Source organism: Ranitomeya variabilis, chromosome 4 (genome assembly GCF_051348905.1).
Source record: "Ranitomeya variabilis isolate aRanVar5 chromosome 4, aRanVar5.hap1, whole genome shotgun sequence".
Classification (NCBI taxonomy): domain Eukaryota; kingdom Metazoa; phylum Chordata; class Amphibia; order Anura; family Dendrobatidae; genus Ranitomeya; species Ranitomeya variabilis.
In genome coordinates, this window is record NC_135235.1 from 661,141,544 (window position 1) to 661,161,188 (window position 19,645).

Consider the following 19,645-nt stretch of genomic DNA (forward strand, 5'->3'; position numbering starts at 1 on the left):
ACTTAAGGATTATGCTATCCATGGTTATGGTTAAGTATGGCTCTTGTACTGAAAGCCTCTAGCTCTCCTATACGCCTAGCGGTAGTGATTGCTACTAGGAAGACAGGCTTGAGGGTCAGGATTTTTAAGCTGGTGGCTGGTAAGGGTTCAAAGGGGTCCCCGGTCAGACTATTTAGGACAAGGTTCAAATCCCAAGGAGGAGTCTGGACATGGAGCCTAGTGCGAATCCTAGTTGCAGATGTCATGAAACTAACCCAACGGTGGCCTGTTACATCCTGATCAAAGAAAGAACTGAGTGCCGACACCTGAACTTTTTGAGTACTAGATGAGAGGCCTAAATCCAGTCCCTTCCGGAGAAAATCTAAGATTTGTGCAATGTTGGGATGGAATGGATCGGGTTTGTTTGGGAAACACCAGGATGAAAATGTTTTCCAAACCTTGCCATAGATGGTGTTAGTTATTGGTTTCCTACTTTTTTGTAGGGTTTGAATTACATCATCTGAGAGACCTATGGCTCTCGGAATCTCGGCCTCAGTAACCAGGCTGCCAGTTTCAATCTGTGTAAGTCTGGGTGAAGCAGGGGTCCCTGCTGAAGAAGGTCGACTCTCTGAGGTAGAAGTATCGGACCTTCTAGAGACATGTCTGTTAACGCACCGTACCAGCTTTTTCCTGGCCACATTGGTGCTACCAGAATCGTGACTCGGTCTGCCCAGATCTTTTGTAGCGTTCTTGGTAACATAGGAATTGGCAGGAAGACGTATGCCAGAGCAAACTTCCAAGGATGTGAGAAGGCATCCAGTCCCTGTGCTTCGTTTGAGGGGTTAAAGGAGAAGAAAATGCTTGACTTCGTGTTCTGACTGTTGGCAAACAGATCCACGTTGGGACTTCCCCATCTCCGGACCAGGGATAGGAATACCTCTTGGTTTAGAGACAATTCTCCAGGATGGAAATCTCTCCTGCTGAGGAAGTCTGCCTGGGCATTGTCTGATCCCTTTATGTGTACTGCCGTGATGGACAAGAGGCGTTTTTCTGCCCAGGAAAAAAATCTTTGCAGCGGTTAACTTCAGGCTGGTGTATTTCGTGCCTCCCTGATGTCTGAGGTAGGCCACTGTAGTCGTGTTGTTGGACATTACACGTACATGGTGACCTTGGATGAAGACAGATGCTGCTTTTAGAGCCTCCTCCACCGCTTTTAGTTCCCTCAGATTTGAGGAGCTGGATCTGATGTTTGGGGGCCACAACCCCTGGAAGTGGAAACCTTCTATCATGGCTGAAGGATTGTTGTATGGGCCTGGGCCCAGGAGACTGCTTGGATGCATGACGTCAATGAACCCAGGATTGACATCGAGTCTCTTAAGGTCTGGGTCCTCTGATTCCTGAACCTGGAAATCCTGTGGACGAGATCGACCTGACGGTCCCTGGGTAAGGACATTCTTTCCCCCGAGTCCAGAAGAACTCCTAAGAATTTTTTTCTCGAAGATGGATGGAGGTCCGACTTCTCCAAGTTTGGAATCCACCCCAGAGATCTCAGGATATCGAGGACCTTCGTCACATCCTGATTCAGACGAGGAATGGATGGGGCGACAATAAGGAAATCGTCTAGGTACGGGATGATACAGATCCCTTGTTGACGGATGAAGATTACTGCTTCTGACATGATCTTGGTAAAGACCCGTGGAGCTGACAAGACTCCGAATGGAAGGACATTGAATTGATAATGGCTGACTCGATGGTTTTGGGACACTGCAAATCAGAGGAACTTCCTGTGGTCGGGATGCATCAACACATAATAGTATGCGTCCCTCAGATCTAACGTAGCCATTACCCAGTCCTGACCAATCAGCGGGATTGCGGATCTGATTGATTCCATTTTGAATCTTTGATATTTGATCACCTGATTTAGAGGTTTCAGGTTTATGATAATCCGGTGTTTCCCAGAGGGCTTTTTTACCAAAAATGGGTGAGAATAGTGACCCTCTCCCATTTCCTGATGAGGTACCCGGGAGATTACTCCTGCCAGAAGCAAACCGAGAATATCTGCAATCAGGGATTATTGAAGGTGTGGAGATTGTAGGGAGGCAATTGTCAAATGGTGAGGACTCTCGAATTCTAACCTCAGGCCTTCCTGTATGGTACGCAGGACCCACTGATTTGTGGTGATGGCCTGCCATTGGGAGAGAAAACCCGAGAGTCGGCCCCCGACCGGAGAGCAGTCATTGCTTCTCAGGGGGCTGCTGGGGCTGGGGGACAATGATATTCTTGGTTTTACCCCCTTTGGGGTAGCTCCCGTTTTACTTTTACCCCTGTAATCTCTCTGGGGTGCTTGCTCACGGGAGGGACGAAAAAAAACGTTTCCTAGAGCTTTTCTGCTCCGGAAGAGCTTTCTATTTGTAGACTTATCTAGGATCTCATCAAGGACTGGCCCAAACATGTAATGTCCCTGAAAGGGAATAACACACAGTTTGGACTTGGAAGTAATGTCACCTCCCCAGGATTTAACCCATAGAGCTCTCCTAGTGGAATTAGAGAGAACTGCAGACCTAGCAGCTACCCATACAGATTCAGCGGAAGCATCCGCAAGGAACCCTGTTGCCTTCTGAAGACGTGGTAGGGAATTTAGAATCTCTTCCCTTGATGTCCCCTGAGAAAGGTGGTTTTCTAAGGTACATAGCCAGAGAAATAGGGATCTGGCAACACATGTTGAGGCCACATTTGTTTTCAGCAGATTAGTAGATGTGTCCCAGAATTTCCTTAATAAGCTCTCGATTTTTCGATCCATAGGATCTTTGAGCTGAGAGGAATCCTCAAAGGTTAGAGCCTTTTTTTTGGTTACCCTGGACACCTGTACATCCACTTTAGGAATTTCCCATAAAGAAGAGTCCCCATCAAGAGGGAAACGATTCTTTAATTCTGATGGGACACTCAAACCTTTCTCAGGTAGGCCCCACTCATGAAGGACAAGATTTTCAATATTTTCATGTATAGGGAACCCCTTCGGGGTCCCAGGGTTTAACCCCCCAAACATATCATCCTGAACAGAGTGGCTCGCTACTTCCTCCTCCACCCCCATGGTGCCCCTCACCATAGAGATTAGCTCTTCCATATCCTCGGAAGAGAAGAGATATTTTTTATTATCAGATTTGGGGGTGGAAGTTGAACCCTCATTCTCCCAAATGTCCTCTGAACCCGAGGTATGGATCAACAGGAGCAATCTTCCTTTTCTTAGGAGGAGGGGGCTGTGGTGTCGGGGCTTGAGACAGGGCCGCCATAGAGGACTGGACCTTCTGTCTGATGAGGGTTCTGACGCTGTCCAGAAGATAGGGCTGTTCACTATGTAGCACTTCATCCGTGCATGGTTGGCAGAGCTTTTTCTTATAAGTGGATGGAAGCTTGGACGCCAATGCACCACACTTGCGGCTGGGCATCTTTGTTGTGAATTCCGTTCTTGGGCTCCCTCCTGTGGTTGTGAATGGTACTTTTGTGAGTTCTGCCCTTGGGCTCCCTCTAGTGGTTTCAAGTGGAATTGCTGCTCCTTGAGTTTTGCTGTAGCAGCTGCTTTCACTGATCGTCTCTCCTGGCTTTGCTATTTAACCTGGCTCTGGTCTTTAGTTCATGCCAGCTGTCAATGTTCTGGGTTGGATTCAGATCTCTCCTTGGATTTCTCTGATGGCCTGTCCATTTCAGCAAAAGATAAGTTTTTGCTAGTTCTTGTTGTCCATTTGCTGTGGACTTTATTGCTCTGCTCATGTTATGCTTCTTTTTGTCCAGCTTGTCATTATGATATATTCAGGCTAGCTGGAAGCTCTGGGGAAGCAGATTTGCCCTCCACACCGTGAGTCGGTGTGGAGATCATTTTTGTAAACTCTGCGTGGATTTTTAGTTTTTAATACTGACCGCACAGTATCCTTTCCTATTCTGTCTATTTAGATTAGTATTGGCCTCCTTTGCTAAAATCTGTTTTCATTTCTGTGTATGTTATTTCCCTCTCCACTCACAGTCAATATTTGTGGGGGGGGGGCTATCTTTCCTTTTGGGAATTTCTCTGAGGCAAGATAGCTTTCTGTTTCCATCTTTAGGGGTAGTTAGCTCTCAGGCTGTGACGAGGTGTCTAGGGAGAGACAGGAACACTCCACGGCTATTTCTAGTGTTGGTGTTAGGATTAGGAACTGCGGTCAGTAAAGATACCACCTCCTCAGAGCTTGTCCTATGTTGCTTTTTAACCACCAGGTCATATCAGTGTTGCTCCTTAACCACCAGGTCATAACAGTACAGCTGGCCCATAATGTGTTGAATGCATCTCAAAAGAAGGAAAAAAAAAGTTCTGAGCCATTTTTTTTTCTTTTCCTTTGCAGCCTGTTTTGTCTTTTTTTTCCCCTTAATCTCTGGGTGGTTCAGGATTCTGGTGCTGACATGGAGGTTCAGGGTCTGTCCTCATGTGTGGATCAACTCGCTGCAAGGGTACAGAGTATCCAAGATTATGTTGTTCAGACTCTGGTATTAGAGCCTAGAATTCCTATTCCTGATTTGTTTTCTGGGGATAGATCTAAATTTTTGAACTTTAAAAATAATTGCAGATTGTTTTTTGCTCTGAGACCCCGTTCCTCTGGTGACCCCATTCAGCAGGTGAAGATTGTCATTTCTCTGCTAAGTGGAGACCCGCAGGACTGGGCATTCTCCCTTGAGCCAGGGAATCCTGCATTGCTCAATGTAGACGCATTTTTTCAAGCGCTCGGATTGCTGTATGACAAACCTAATTCTGTGGATCAGGCAGAAAAGACCTTGCTGGCTCTGTGTCAGGGTCAGGAAGCGGCAGAAGTATACTGCCAGAAATTTAGAAAATGGTCTGTGCATGCCCTGGCAGCAATTTTCAGAAAGGGTCTTTCTGAAGCCCTAAAGGATGTTATGGTGGGGTTCCCCACGCCTGCTGGTCTGAACGAATCAATGTCTTTGGCCATTCAGATTGATCGGCGCCTGCGTGAGCGCAAGGTGGTGCACCATATGGCGGTGTCCTCTGGGCTGAGTCCTGAGCCTATGCAATGTGATAGGATTTTGACTAGAGCAGAACGGCAGGAATTCAGATGTCAGAATGGGCTGTGTTTTTACTGTGGTGACTCTACTCATGTTATTTCTGATTGCCCGAAGCGTACTAAGAGGGTTGCTAGGTCTGTTACCATTAGTACTGTACAGCCTAAATTTCTCTTGTCTGTTACCCTGATTTGCTCATTGTCGTCCTTTTCTGTTATGGCATTTGTAGATTCAGGCGCTGCCCTGAACTTAATGGACTTAGAATTTGCCAAACGCTGTGGTTTATCCTTGGAGCCTTTGCAGAGCCCTATTCCCTTAAGGGGAATTGATGCTACGCCATTGGCCAAGAATAAACCTCAGTACTGGACACAGTTGACCATGTACATGGCTCCAGCACATCAGGAAAATATTCGCTTTTTGGTGTTGCATAATTTGCATGATGTTGTTGTGCTGGGTTTTCCGTGGTTACAGGTACATAATCCAGTGCTGGATTGGAAATCTATGTCTGTGACTAGTTGGGGTTGTCAAGGGATACATAGTGATATTCCTTTGATGTCAATTTCCTCTTCCCCCTCTTCTGAAGTTCCTGAGTTTTTGTCGGATTTCCAGGATATATTTGATGAGCCCAAGTCCAGTTCCCTACCTCCTCATAGGGACTGCGATTGTGCTATTAACTTGATTCCTGGCTGTAAGTTCCCTAAGGGCCGACTTTTCAATCTGTCTGTGCCAGAGCATGCCGCTATGCGAAGTTACGTAAAGGAGTCTTTGGAGAAGGGGCATATTCGCCCGTCTTCATCACCGTTGGGAGCGGGGTTCTTTTTTGTTGCCAAGAAGGATGGCTTCCTTGAGGCCCTGCGTAGATTATCGCCTTCTCAATAAGATCACGGTCAAATTCCAGTACCCTTTACCTTTGCTTTCTGATTTGTTTGCTCGGATTAAGGGGGCTAGTTGGTTTACCAAGATCGACCTTCGAGGGGCGTATAATCTGGTTTGTATTAAACAGGGTGATGAATTGGTCCTCTGCGGCTGTTGAGGCCTTTCAGGAGCTTAAACGTCGTTTTACTTCTGCCCCTGTGTTGCGTCAGCCAGATGTTTCTCTCCCTTTTCAGGTTGAGGTTGACACTTTGAGATTGGGGCAGGGGCCGTTTTGTCTCAGAGAAGTTCTCATGGCTCTTTGATGAAGCCGTGTGCTTTCTTCTCCAGAAAGTTTTCGCCTGCTGAACATAATTATGATGTCGGCAATCGGGAGTTGTTGGCTATGAAGTGGGCATTCGAGGAGTGGCGACATTGGCTTGAGGGAGCCAAGCATCGCGTTGTGGTCTTGACCGATCATAACAATCTGATTTACCTTGAGTCTGCCAAGCGGTTGAATCCTAGACAAGCTCGATGGTCCCTGCTTTTCTCCCGTTTTGATTTTGTGGTCTCGTATCTTCCGGGATCTAAGAATGTGAAGGCTGATGCCCTTTCTAGGAGTTTTTTGCCTGATTCTCCGGGAGTCCTTGAGCTGGCTGGTATTCTCAAGGAGGGGGTGATTCTTTCTGCCATCTCTCCTGATTTACGGCGGGTGCTTCGGGAGTTTCAGGCTGATAAACCTGATCGCTGTCCAGTGGGGAAACTGTTTGTTCCTGATAGATGGACTAGTAAGGTAATTTCTGAGGATCATTGTTCAGTATTGGCCGGTCATCCTGGGATTTTTGGTACCAGAGAGTTGGTTGCTAGGTCCTTTTGGTGGCTTTCCTTGTCGCGGGCTAAGCCTTGCTGTTCCCGACCTAGTGGGTTACTTTTGCCTTTGCCGGTCCCTGAGAGGCCCTGGACGCATATTTCCATGGATTTTATTTCTGATCTTCCTGTTTCTCAGAAGATGATGTCTGTCATCTGGGTGGTTTGTGACCGGTTTTCTAAGATGGTCCATTTGGTACCTTTGCCTAAGTTGCCTTCCTCCTCTGATTTGGTTCCATTATTTTTTCAGCATGTGGTTCGTTTACACGGCATTCCGGAGAATATTGTGTCTGACTGAGGTTCCCAGTTTGTTTCTAGGTTTTGGCGGTCCTTTTGTGCTAGAATGGGCATTGATTTGTCTTTTTCTTCAGCATTTCATCCTCAGACAAATGGCCAAACGGAGCGAACCAATCAGACTTTGGAAACCTATTTGAGAGGCTTTGTGTCTGCTGATCAGGATGATTGGGTGACCTTCTTGCCGTTGGCCGAGTTTGCCCTTAATAATCGGGCTAGTTCGGCTACCTTGGTTTCACCTTTCTTTTGTAACTTTGGTTTTCATCCTCATTTTTCTTCAGAGCAGGTTGAGCCTTCTGACTGTCCTGGTGTGGATTCTGTGGTGGATAGGTTACAGCAGATTTGGACTCATGTGGTGGACAATTTAACGTTGTCTCAGGAAAAGGCTCAACGTTTTGCTAACAGTCGTCGGTGTGTTGGTCCCCGGCTTCGTGTTGGGGATTTGGTCTGGTTGTCTTCTCGTCATGTTGCTATGAAGGTTTCTTCCCCTAAGTTCAAGCCTCGCTTTATTGGTCCTTATAAGATTTCTGAAATTATCAATCCGGTGTCTTTTCGTTTGGCCCTTCCAGCTTCTTTTTCCATTCATAATGTTTTCCATAGATCTTTGTTGCGGAGATATGTGGTGCCCATGGTTCCCTCCGTTGATCCTCCTGCTCCGGTGTTGGTTGAGGGGGAGTTGGAATATGTGGTTGAGAAGATTTTGGATTCTTGTTTTTCGAGGCAGAAGCTTCAGTATCTGGTCAAGTGGAAGGGTTATGGCCAGGAGGATAATTCTTGGGTTGTTGCCTCCGATGTCCATGCTGCCGATTTGGTTCGTGCTTTTCACTTGGCTCATCCTGATCGGCCTGGGGGCTCTGATGAGGGTTCGGTGACCCTCAAGGGGGGGGGGGGGGTACTGTTGTGAATTCCGTTCTTGGGCTCCCTCCTGTGGTTGTGAATGGTACTTTTGTGAGTTCTGCCCTTGGGCTCCCTCTGGTGGTTTCAAGTGGAATTGCTGCTCCTTGAGTTTTGCTGTAGCAGCTGCTTTCACTGATCGTCTCTCCTGGCTTTGCTATTTAACCTGGCTCTGGTCTTTAGTTCATGCCAGCTGTCAATGTTCTGGGTTGGATTCAGATCTCTCCTTGGATTTCTCTGATGGCCTGTCCATTTCAGCAAAAGATAAGTTTTTGCTAGTTCTTGTTGTCCATTTGCTGTGGACTTTATTGCTCTGCTCATGTTATGCTTCTTTTTGTCCAGCTTGTCATTATGATATATTCAGGCTAGCTGGAAGCTCTGGGGAAGCAGATTTGCCCTCCACACCGTGAGTCGGTGTGGAGATCATTTTTGTAAACTCTGCGTGGATTTTTAGTTTTTAATACTGACCGCACAGTATCCTTTCCTATTCTGTCTATTTAGATTAGTATTGGCCTCCTTTGCTAAAATCTGTTTTCATTTCTGTGTATGTTATTTCCCTCTCCACTCACAGTCAATATTTGTGGGGGGGGGCTATCTTTCCTTTTGGGAATTTCTCTGAGGCAAGATAGCTTTCCGTTTCCATCTTTAGGGGTAGTTAGCTCTCAGGCTGTGACGAGGTGTCTAGGGAGAGACAGGAACACTCCACGGCTATTTCTAGTGTTGGTGTTAGGATTAGGAACTGCGGTCAGTAAAGATACCACCTCCTCAGAGCTTGTCCGATGTTGCTTTTTAACCACCAGGTCATATCAGTGTTGCTCCTTAACCACCAGGTCATAACACATCTTATCCTTTTTAGGGGCAGGGACCTTGTCTCCCTAAAACGAGAGAGAAAGGATGGAGTCTCTTCATAAATAACTGGACAGCAAGGGACCTCATCCACTACTTACAGTAGGAGGGTGAACGCTGGGCTATTCAGAAGCAGAGTGCAGGGGTTTGTCGCCGTCCATATGGTCAATCACAATCACAGGGAGACATAGACAGATGGCCCTTACCTGGAGGGTTCCCCCTGACCAGGACTATATATGTATCGAGGTCACCAGCGAGTTTAGTGCTCCTCCTCCTCTCTAAGGTCCGTAGGGGGTGATGTCAGCAATGCCCATCATGGCTGCCGCAGGATCAGGACGCCGGCCGGCGAGCGTGTGTGTGCCCCAGCGCATGGAGATCAAGCCGAAAGTTTGGGCGCGTCACTTCCGATGCGCGCGCAGCCTCTGGCAGCGGCGAGGAGGGAGGAGAGAGTCGGGGAGCTACAGGAGGACCCCGATGCACTTCACCGCCCTGCTTTACCTTCCGAGAAGGCGCAGGAAGGGCAGATTAGGGGTCCCAAGTCGCACGGAGATGGGAGCAGTCATAGGAGGAGAGCGAAGCCCCCGACCTCGACTGCCCGGCATATGCAGATAACAGCGCTCCCGATCGCCGGCCACGGCAGCACTATTGGAAACCTCTTCATGCCCCATAGGGGACCGGAAAAACACTGGAGGTTGCAAGAAGGGGAGGGGTATTTGACCTCTCTGTTTCCTGCCCCCTATTAGGGCGGGGAGACATCCTCCGATACTGCTGTCGTGGAAGGTGACTGGAGAAAAACTTTATTTGGACAGGATTAAAAATAAAACAATAAAAACGACCTGACGCGTTTCTGGCGCAAAGGTGCGCCCTTAGTCAAGTTGTTTTTATTGTTTATTTTTTCTTCAATCGTTTATATAGAATTTTCTCGCATAACAAACAAACATTTTTACAAGAAACAGAAGAATCCCGGCCACGCAGGGCCCTAACAAAGGCAGTGTTTATTTTTAATCACGTCCAAATAAACTTTTTTTATTTTAACTGGTCAGTGTACTGGAAACATATCCTTTCCTTTTCCAAAACATATAATACTGGTGGATAAAACAAGAACTTCACAGCCGTCTACACATGATAAGGGAGATCTCATGACACCTTCTCTCCATGTAAGTGATGATCCTGAGGAACATTGGGATCTTCTTGTTTACAGTCCTGTGGAAGAAGAGGATGGGGACATCTCTCTGGTGTTGTCCTATTACTGGATAGATCTGGAGGGAACACATACAGGGACTGAATTCATTCTTTACATACATAACACCAGTCACTGCATCACAATACCTGTACCAGTCAGTGAATGAGTGGAATTAAGAAGCCAATTCTCACCTGGGTAGTCATATGTAGGAAACTTCTCTTTACACTGCTCATCATCCCTCACATAGGTCTCTATAGTATTAATATGGGTCAGATCTTCACCCTGAAACAAATATTGTAAAAGTGGTAGAAAAATGGAATTAGTATGACCAAAAACACCACGACAGCAGTAGTTATGAGACAAATACTGTAGCTGCAGTTCTGTATAAATCGAACCTGTTAGTTCCTTATTACAAACTTGAAAATTTGTAGGTGTTTTACACCACAAGAGTGTCAAAAAACCTTGAGGAATTGAGGCCCTAATGTCTATGGTCATCTTTATTAAATGTTATCTCCACCATTTGCATTGCACAAGTTTAAAATGTATAATACTGGTGGATAAAACAAGACTGAGCACAATAGCTTCACAGTCATCTACACATCATAGAGAAGATCTCATGACACCTTCTCTCAATCTACCTGATAATCCTGAAGAAGATAGGGATCTTCTTGTTTACAGTCCTGTGGAAGAAGAGGACTGAGACATCTCTCTGTAGTTGTCCTCTTACTGGATAGATCTGGAGGAAACACATACAGGGACTGAATTCATTGTTTACATACAGATAATTATAGACGGTTTGTATTTAGTCCTGTCTATTACCTGGTGATGTGAGGAGCTGGGGAACCTCCATCATGACGTCCTTGTACAGATCTTTGTGTCCTTCTAAATACTTCCACTCCTCCATGGAGAAATATATGGAGACATCCTGACACCTTATAGGAACCTGACACATACAATGATACTGTCATCACCCCGATCCCTTCATAGCGTTACTGTATAATGTCCCAGCATTCCCAGCAGTGTCACCTCTCCAGTCAGCAGCTCAATCATCTTGTAGGTGAGATCTAGTATCTTCTTGTCATTGATGGCCTCATGCATCAGGGGGTGAGGTGGAGGCCCTGCGATTGGGCTAAGCAGTCTTCCCCATCCCTCAGACACAAGGATATGACAGTGCTCACTAGAGGTCTTCTTCACTACTGTATAATCCTGGTTATGGAGAGACACAATAATAAATCTCACTAAAGACATTTCCGGAATCCTCACCTCTCCAGTTCTGTCCATCTGTTATTTCCATAGATAAGAATGATGTAATGTGGCATCATCAGAATCTCTCACCTCTCCAGTAAGACTGAAGAGGATCTCTAGGGTGAGGTGTAATATCCTCTCCACCATCTTGTCTTTGTCCATATCCATCCTTGATGGGTAAATCAGGAAAATTTTCTTATATAGAATATCTTCACTGACAGGATCAGATATTGTAGAGTCCTGAAAGAGAAGATGAGTCGATGTAACATCACAAAAATCCTATGTAATAATAAAATTACTGGAGATAATGAGGGGAAACATCTCAGAAGATAGAACATGTAGGTGTTGTATTTTGTAATCTTGTGTGGACTGGAACATAAGTTGAATTTCTGACTAAGACATTTCCTCCATGCTCCCAATCAGTGGCTGATCCAGGAGACCATTGCTGTAGTTACCCACACTGCAGCGAAAGATGGCTAGAGAGCCTGATACTTCGAAGACAGAGCGAGCCAAATTTTCTATCTGACAGTCCGTGGGATTTTAAATGGATGATCCATCCGGCAAGGATAGAAGGGTTTGGATGCCAGGCGAGACACTGGCGGGTCTACTACAGGAGATTCAGCCCAATCTTTCCTTAGATCAGTTGAATAAGGATACTTCGCCTCAAGGTTTTTGTCCTGTGAAACGTTTATCCAGTCGCTCCCTGTGCTGATTAACTATAGCCCGAAACTCCGGGTGAATGGCAAATGCTCTATGAGGGCGTTTACTCCTCTTGAAGGACACAGCGTGGCCCGACACCAAGCTGGAGTCTTCATCAACCTTTAGAGTCTGGTTGACAGCCTCAATCAGTGAATCCCCAGTTTTCTGAAAATCTGGGGAATCCAGATCCAAGAAGACGTCCGATTCATACTCAGAATCGTGTTCCCTACAAACCTCTGGAGAGGGAAAGAAACGGAGTTCACAGACGCCAAGGCACGTGACTGCTCGGGTGACGTACTACGGATCCGGTTTCAAGACGCCTGTACGTTTCTAGAGTGCTTGCTGCTAGCCGATGGCTCCCTTGTAGGGGAGGCTCCATCTACGTCAGTCATGCGAACACCACAATCCACAGAAGTAACACAGAAGGATTCAATCGCTTTGGCCAGAGAAGCCATGTATTGCAACAGTGACAAAACTCACTCAGGGGGACTAAGTACACTGGGCTGGGTGGCAGCAGTGGGATCCTGAACGTATTTGGGGTCATAGGCTTTGCAGAGCATTGAACTCTCAGCTTTAGGAAATGTAGACTGGCAGGAGTTACATAAAGTGAAAAAGACTAATAGTCTTATCAGTTTTCTTTGGTGCCTTAGGCTGGGACATGATGTACCCCTCTATGTGCCCCTTTAAAAGGGATTCCTACAGAGTATAGGGTACAGCAGAGGTGCAAAAGAGCAATAGTGCAGCGCTCCCTTACCCAGATCCTGTGTCCCCTGTCTCTTCTTTGCAGTGTGGCACTCCTGATGTGGTTAGCGCTGTCCTCAGCGCTGATGCCTCCGGATCCTTGTGCCAGGAAGCCACTTCCGGATGCCAGCGTGTGTCCGGAGGCGGCAGAGGAAGGAGAAAGATGGCCGCCAAGATATGCATAGTGGGCGGGGCTGCCGAAGTCTCCGGCTGCAGAATGCACAAGGCCAACGCCGCTGGCTGAATTTTTCGGTGCCGGACAGGAGAAGCTGGATGTTCACCCCCTGCTGCCAGTATGGGACCCCAATGCCAGCGCCGTCCCAGACCGCCTGCTCAGAGCCCTCCAGCACCTACCCGGGGAAGTTACCGGGTGGTGAGTAACGCAGCTGTATGCAGCAGGTCAGGTTACAGCAAGTCCTCCTTCTGTCGCTGCTGGTTTTGGATGGTGCAGGGATAAAGGGTGATCCCTCAATCCACTATCCCTTTCATAGGGAGATGGAGAGAGACCGTCCACCTCCTTGCATCATCCGCTATAAGAGTGGGGGGCTGCACGGACACCAAAAAAGTGCCTCTGTACATCCAAGGGGTTCAATCCCTCAGGATGGACGGGGCTGGTTGTCCGGCATTAGGCCTGGCTGCAGAAGAGGGTACATGGAGGTGACACTTCATGTGCTAGTCTGTTGATGCTGCAGGGAGATCGGTGCCCTTTAAGGAACCTGTCGGCCCCAAAAATCATCCCAGGCAAGGCTTCCCATGTCGCAGGAGGGGGTACGTGCTGACTATCGCAGCTGACATCCGGCACTATGTGCCAGGAGCGGTCACGGACCGCTCCTGGCACATTAACCCCCGGAACACTGCAATCAAAGATGATCGCAGTGTTCTGGCGGCATAGGGAAGCATCGCGCAGGGAGGGGGCTCCTTGCGTGCTTCCCCGAGACTCTCAGAGCAACGAGATGTGATCACATTGCTCCGAGGGTCTCCTACCTCCTTCCGGATCCTGCAGGGAAGTGGCTTTCAAGCGCCTGCTCAGAGCAGGCGCTGGGAAGCCTCCCTGCAGTGCCTGTCACATCGCTGATGCACTTCAAAGTGTCAGATCAGCGATCTGTCACTATAATGTGATGTCCCCCCCGGGGCAATGTAAAAAAGTAAAAAAAATAATATTTACATGAGTAAAAAAAAAAAAAATCCTAAATAAAGAAAAAAAATATATATATTGTTCCAATAAATAGGTACATTTCTTTATCTAAATAAAAAAAGAAAAACAATGAAAGTACAAATATTTAGTGTCACCGAGTCCGTAACGACCCGACCTATAAAACTGTCCCATTAGTTAACCCCTTCAGTGAACACCGTACAAAAAAAAAAAAAAAAAAGAGGCAAAAAATGACGCTTTATTATCATACCGCCAAACAAAAAGTGGAATAACACGCGATCAAAAAGACGGATATAAATAACTATGGTACCGCTGAAAACGTCATCTTGCCCCGCAAAAATCGAGCTGCCATACAGCGTCATCAACGAAAAAATTAAAAAAGTTATAGTCCTCAGAATAAAGCGATGCAAAAGTAATTATTTTTTATATAAAATAGTTTTTATCGTATAAAAGCGCCAAAACATAAAAATGATATAAAATGAAGTATCGCTGCAATCGTTCTGACCCGAAGAATAAAACTTTTTTAAAAATTTTTACCAAACGTGGAATGGTATAAGCGCACCCCCCCCCCCAAAAGAAATTCATGAATTGCTGTTTTTTGTTCATTCTACCTCACAAAATTCAGAATAAAAAGCGATAAAAAAAAAATGTCACGTGCCTGAAAATGGTACCAATAAAAACGTCAACTCGTTCTGCAAAAAACAAGACTTCACATGACTCCGTGGACCAAAATATGGAAAAATTATAGCTCTCAAAATGTGGAAACGCAAAAACTATTTTTTGCAATAAAAAGCATCTTTTAGTGTGTGACGGCTGCCAATCATAAAAATCTGCTAAAAAAAACAGCTATAAAAGTAAATCAAGCCCCCCTTCATCACCCCCTTAGTTAGGGAAAAAATAATAAAATTAAAAAAAATGTATTTATTTCCATTTTCCCATTAGGGTTAGGGCTAAAGTTAGGGTTTGGATTACATTTACGGTTAGGATTAGGGTTAGTGGTGTGGTTAGGGTTATGGTTGGGATTAGGGTTTCAGTCATAATTGGGGGGTTTCCACTGTTTAGGCACATCAGGGGCTCTACAAACGCGACATGGCTTCCGATCTCAATTGCAGCCAATTCTGCTTTGAAAAAGTGCTCCTTCCCTTCCGAGCTCTTCCGTGCGCCCAAACAGGGGTTTACCCCAACATATGGGGTATCAGCGTACTCAGGACAAATTGCACAACAACTTTTTGGGTCCAATTTCTCCTCTTACCCTTAGGAAAATACAAAACCGGGGGCTAAAAAATAATTTGTGTGGAAAAAAAATGATTTTTTATTTTCACGGCTCTGCATTATAAACTGTAGAGAAACACTTGGGGGTTCAAAGTTCTCACAACACATCTAGATAAGTTCGTTGGGGGGTCTAGTTTCCAATATGGGGTCACTTGTGGGGGGTTTCTACTGTTTAGGTACATTGGGGGGGGATCTGCAAATGCAACGTGACGCTTGCAGACCAATCCACTTAAATCTGCATTCCAAAACGCGCTCCTTCCCACCTGGAGTATCAGCGTACTCAGGAGAAATTGGACAACAACTTTTGGGGTTTAATTTTTCCTGTTACCCTTGGGAAAATACAAAACCGGGGGCTAAAAAATAATTTTTGTGGAAAAAAAAGAATTTTTATTTTCACGGCTCTGCGTCAAACTGTAGTGAAACACCTGGAGGTTCAAAGTTTTCACAACACATCTAGATAAGTTTCTTAGGGGGTCTTCTTTCCAAAATGGTGTCACTTGTGGGGGGGTTTCAATGTTTAGGCACATCAGGGGCTCTCCAAATGCGACATGGTGTCCGATCTCAATTCCAGTCAATTTGGCATTGAAAAGTCAAACGGCGCTCCTTCCCTTCCGAGCTCTGCCATGTGCCCAAACAGTGGTTTACCCCCACATCAGCGTACTCAGGACAAATTTTACAACAACTTTTGGGGTCCAATTTCTAAGGTTACCCTTGGTAAAATAAGACAAATTGGAGCTGAAGTAATTTTTTTGTGAAAAAAAGTTAAATGTTCATTTTTTAAAACATTCCAAAAATTCCTATGAAACAGCTGAAGGGTTAATAAACTTCTTGAATGTGGTTTTGAGCACCTTGAGATGTGCAGTTTTTAGAATGGTGTCACACTTGGGTACTTTCTATCATATAGACTCCTCAAAATGACTTCAAATGTGATGTGGTCCCTAAAAAAAAAAAAAGTGTTGTAAAAATGAGAAATTGCTGGTCAACTTAACTCCCTAACAAAAAAAAAAAGGTGTTCCAAAATTGTGCTGATGTAAAGTAGACATGTGGGAAATGTTACTTATTAAGTATTTTGTGTGACATATCTCTCTGATTTAAGGGCATAAAAATTCAAAGTTGAAAAATTGCAAAATTTTTGCCAAATTTCCATTTTTTTCACAAATAAATGCAAGTAATATCAAAGAAATGTTACCACTATCATGATCATGAAGTACAATAGGTCACGAGAAAACAATGTCAGAATCATCAGGATCCTTGAAGTGTTCCAGAGTTATAACCAGGGGCGCAACTACCACGGTCGCTCGCAGCAGTCGCCACTGCGACCGGGCCCGGGGGAGTCAGGGGCCCCGGCAGGTCAGATGCACGCCGACACCAGCAAAAAGTTAAAAACTGTTGCCGTGCAGGTGATTCCTCCCGCACGGCAACAGACAGACCTGCCCTCCACCTGACCTGCCTGGTGCACACATCAGATCAGCAGCCGACGTCTGATCTGAAAGGAAGAGCTGAAGATCCTGTGGTGAGGTCATCACTATCATAGGTCTTTCACCATTTATCAGCTCTGCCTCCTGATCACATGACGATGACGTCACCACAGGTCCTTCAGCTCTCAGCAGCTCAGTCCTGGTTGTGTGCAGCTCGTGTTCTCTGGTATCAACCAGCAGCAGATTTCCGGTTCCTGCTGTTCTGGTGAGACGGGGCAGAATGCGTAGAGACGGACGGACGGGGCAGAATGCGTAGAGACGGACGGGGCAGAATGCGTAGAGACGGACGGGGCAGGAGCATGGGCAGGATGTGGATTTGGGTGGAAAATATTTTGGCGGGGGGGCCCCATTTGAAAGTTCGCACCGGGGCCCATAACTTTGTAGTTACGCCACTGGTTATAACCTCATAAAGGGACAGTGGTCAGAATCGTAAAAACTGGCCTGGTCATTAAAGTGCAAACCACTCTTGGGGGATAAAGGGGTTAATGAGGAAAGGAGCTTTATATACAAAACACCCGCCCCTACATGCAGCCCAAAGCAAGTGACATTACACATTATCCTGCACTGCACCGAGTAACATCACCTCCTTACCCACGCACAAAACATCACCCCCTTCCCAACATCAGCCCTCCAGCAAGCAGCAGGACCCTCTCCTCCCCACGCAGACCCCCAGCCACACACAAGTAATAGCACCCCTTTATTTTCCCCACATAGACCCCCAGCACAAAGCCACATGCAAGTAACAGGACCCCCTCTTTCCCCAGTCTCCCAGCCCACATCCACATGCAAATAACAGGACCCCCTCCTTCTCCACACAGACCACAACATGCAGCCCCACACAAGTAACAGCAGCCCTTCCTTCCCACGCAGATCCCAAGCCCTACGGAAGTGACAGGAACCCATCGTTCCCCATGCAGACCTGCAGGACGCAGCCACACGCAAGTAACAGGACCCCCTCCTTAACCCCTTACTGACCTCGGACGGGATAGTACGTCCGAGGTCAGCTCCCCTGCTTTGATGCAGGACTCCGCGGTGAGCCCGCATCAAAGCCAGGATATGTCAGCTGTTTTGTACAGCTGACATGTGCCCGGAACAGGCGCGGGCAGAATCGCGATCTGCCCGCGCCTATTAATTAGTTAAATGCTGCTGTCAAACGCAGACAGCGGCATTTAACTACCGCATCTGGCCGGGCGGCCGGAAATGACATCATCGCCGATCCCCGTCACATGATCGGAGGTCGGCGATGCTTTAGAATGGTAACCATAGAGGTCCTTGAGACCTCTATGGTTACTTATCTCCGGCAGCTGTGAGCGCCACCCTGTGGTCGGCGCTCACAGCACACCTGATTTTCTGCTACATAGCAGCGATCTGATGATCGCTGTTATGTAGCAGAGCCGATCGCGCTGTGCCTGCTTCTAGCCTCCCATGGAGGCTATTGAAGCATGGCAAAAGTAAAAAAAAAAAGTAAAAAAAAAAATGTGAAAAAAATAAAAAAAAAATATAAAAGTTTAAATCACCCCCCTTTCGCCCCAATCAAAATAAATCAATAAAAAAAAAAAAATCAAACCTACACATATATTTGGTATTGCCGCGTTCAGAATCGCCCGATCAATTAAAAAAAACCATTAACCTGATCGCTAAATGGCGTAACGAGAAAAAAATTTGAAACACCAGAATTACGTTTTTTTGGTCGCCGCGACATTGCATTAAAATACAATAACGGGCGATCAAAAGAACGTATCTGCACCAAAATGGTATCATTACAAACGCCAGCTTGGCACGCAAAAAATAAGCCCTCACCTGACCCCAGATCACGAAAAATGGAGACGCTACGAGTATCGGAAAATGGCGCTTTTTTTTTTTTTTTTTTTTGCAAAGTTTGGAATTTTTTTTCACCACTTAGGTAAAAAATAACCTAGTCATGTTAGGTGTCTATGAACTCGTACTGACCTGGAGAATCATAATGACAGGTCAGTTTTAGCATTTAGTGAACCTAGCAAAAAAGCCAAACAAAAAATAAGTGTGGGACTGCACTTTTTTTGCAATTTCACCGCCCTTGGAATTTTTTTCCTGTTTTCTAGTACACGACATGGTAAAACCAATTATGTCGTTCAAAAGTACAACTCGTCACGCAAAAAATAAGCCCTCACATGGCCAAATTGACGGAAAAATAAAAAAGTTATGGCTCTGGGAAGGAGGGGAGTGAAAAACGAACAGGGAAAAACGGAAAATCCCAAGGTCATGAAGGGGTTAAACATGTAGACTCTCAGCCCCACTCAAGTAACAGGACTCCCTCCTTCCTCACGCAGACCCCCAGCCACTCGCATATACCAGGACCCTTCCTTCTCCAAGACTCAGCCACACACAAGTAACAAGCAGTCCCTACTTCTCCACGCAGACCCCCAGCCACACACAAGTAACAGGACCCTTTCTACACCACGCAGACCCCAATCCAACAGATACAAAGTCTCCCTGTTCCCTGTGCGACCCTCAAACATGCAGCCCCCCTTGCAGGAATATCCACTTATCTGTGCCCCCAAATCACCTCAGTGTAATCTCTGCAGCCTCAGCACAATGCGGCTTCCTGGTATCAGGTAGCATCGGAGTTGGTTTCTTGAGGGTAAATGCAGAGTGTAAGGACGACTCCTTCCAGGTGTGACGTCATTTCCGGGGGTGTGTCCTATTGGGAGGGGGCGTGTTCTGAGTTCACATCATGGGCGTATTCTCTCTCCATTTACCAGGGCGGCAAATGAAAGCAGCATGACAGCTTGTGGACGCCATTGGTTTCAGGGTGAAAAAACGCTACTTGCTGATCGCTATTGGGGGAGGTCGACCTGCTTGTCTGTGTGGGGGGCGACCTGTGGTGGGATTTTGGGGGGCATCTGTGGTGGGATTTTGGGGGGTTATGCTGCTGGCTATTGTGGGGGACCCCTGTGGTGGGATTTGGGGGGGTTCTGCTGCTGGCTATTGTGGGGGACCCCTGTGGTGGGATTTTGGGGGGCTCTGCTGCTGCTGGCTATTGTGGGGGACCCCTGTGGTGGGATTTTGGGGGGTTCTGCTGCTGGCTATTGTGGGGGGACCCCTGTGGTGGGATTT

General features: G+C 46.5%; 1 protein-coding gene across 2 annotated transcripts in view; it reads right to left on the bottom strand.

The window, feature by feature from the left end:
- LOC143767515 (uncharacterized) overlaps positions 1-19,257 on the bottom strand; it is a 34,985-nt gene extending 15,728 nt beyond the window's left edge. The window contains exons 1-7 of one of the 2 annotated variants that reach the window (XM_077255914.1): positions 19,095-19,246; positions 11,297-11,446; positions 10,988-11,167; positions 10,781-10,904; positions 10,600-10,697; positions 10,153-10,243; positions 9,925-10,037 (exon numbers count right to left, since the gene is read on the bottom strand). In XM_077255914.1, the coding sequence (XP_077112029.1) occupies positions 9,925-10,037; positions 10,153-10,243; positions 10,600-10,697; positions 10,781-10,904; positions 10,988-11,167; positions 11,297-11,374 (684 nt within the window). In that variant the 5' untranslated portion in view covers positions 11,375-11,446; positions 19,095-19,246. Of the gene's footprint in view, positions 1-9,924; positions 10,038-10,152; positions 10,244-10,599; positions 10,698-10,780; positions 10,905-10,987; positions 11,168-11,296; positions 11,447-19,094 lie in introns of both variants that reach the window. The other variant, XM_077255915.1, reaches the window with a different exon arrangement.
- Positions 19,258-19,645: the final 388 nt, after the last annotated feature.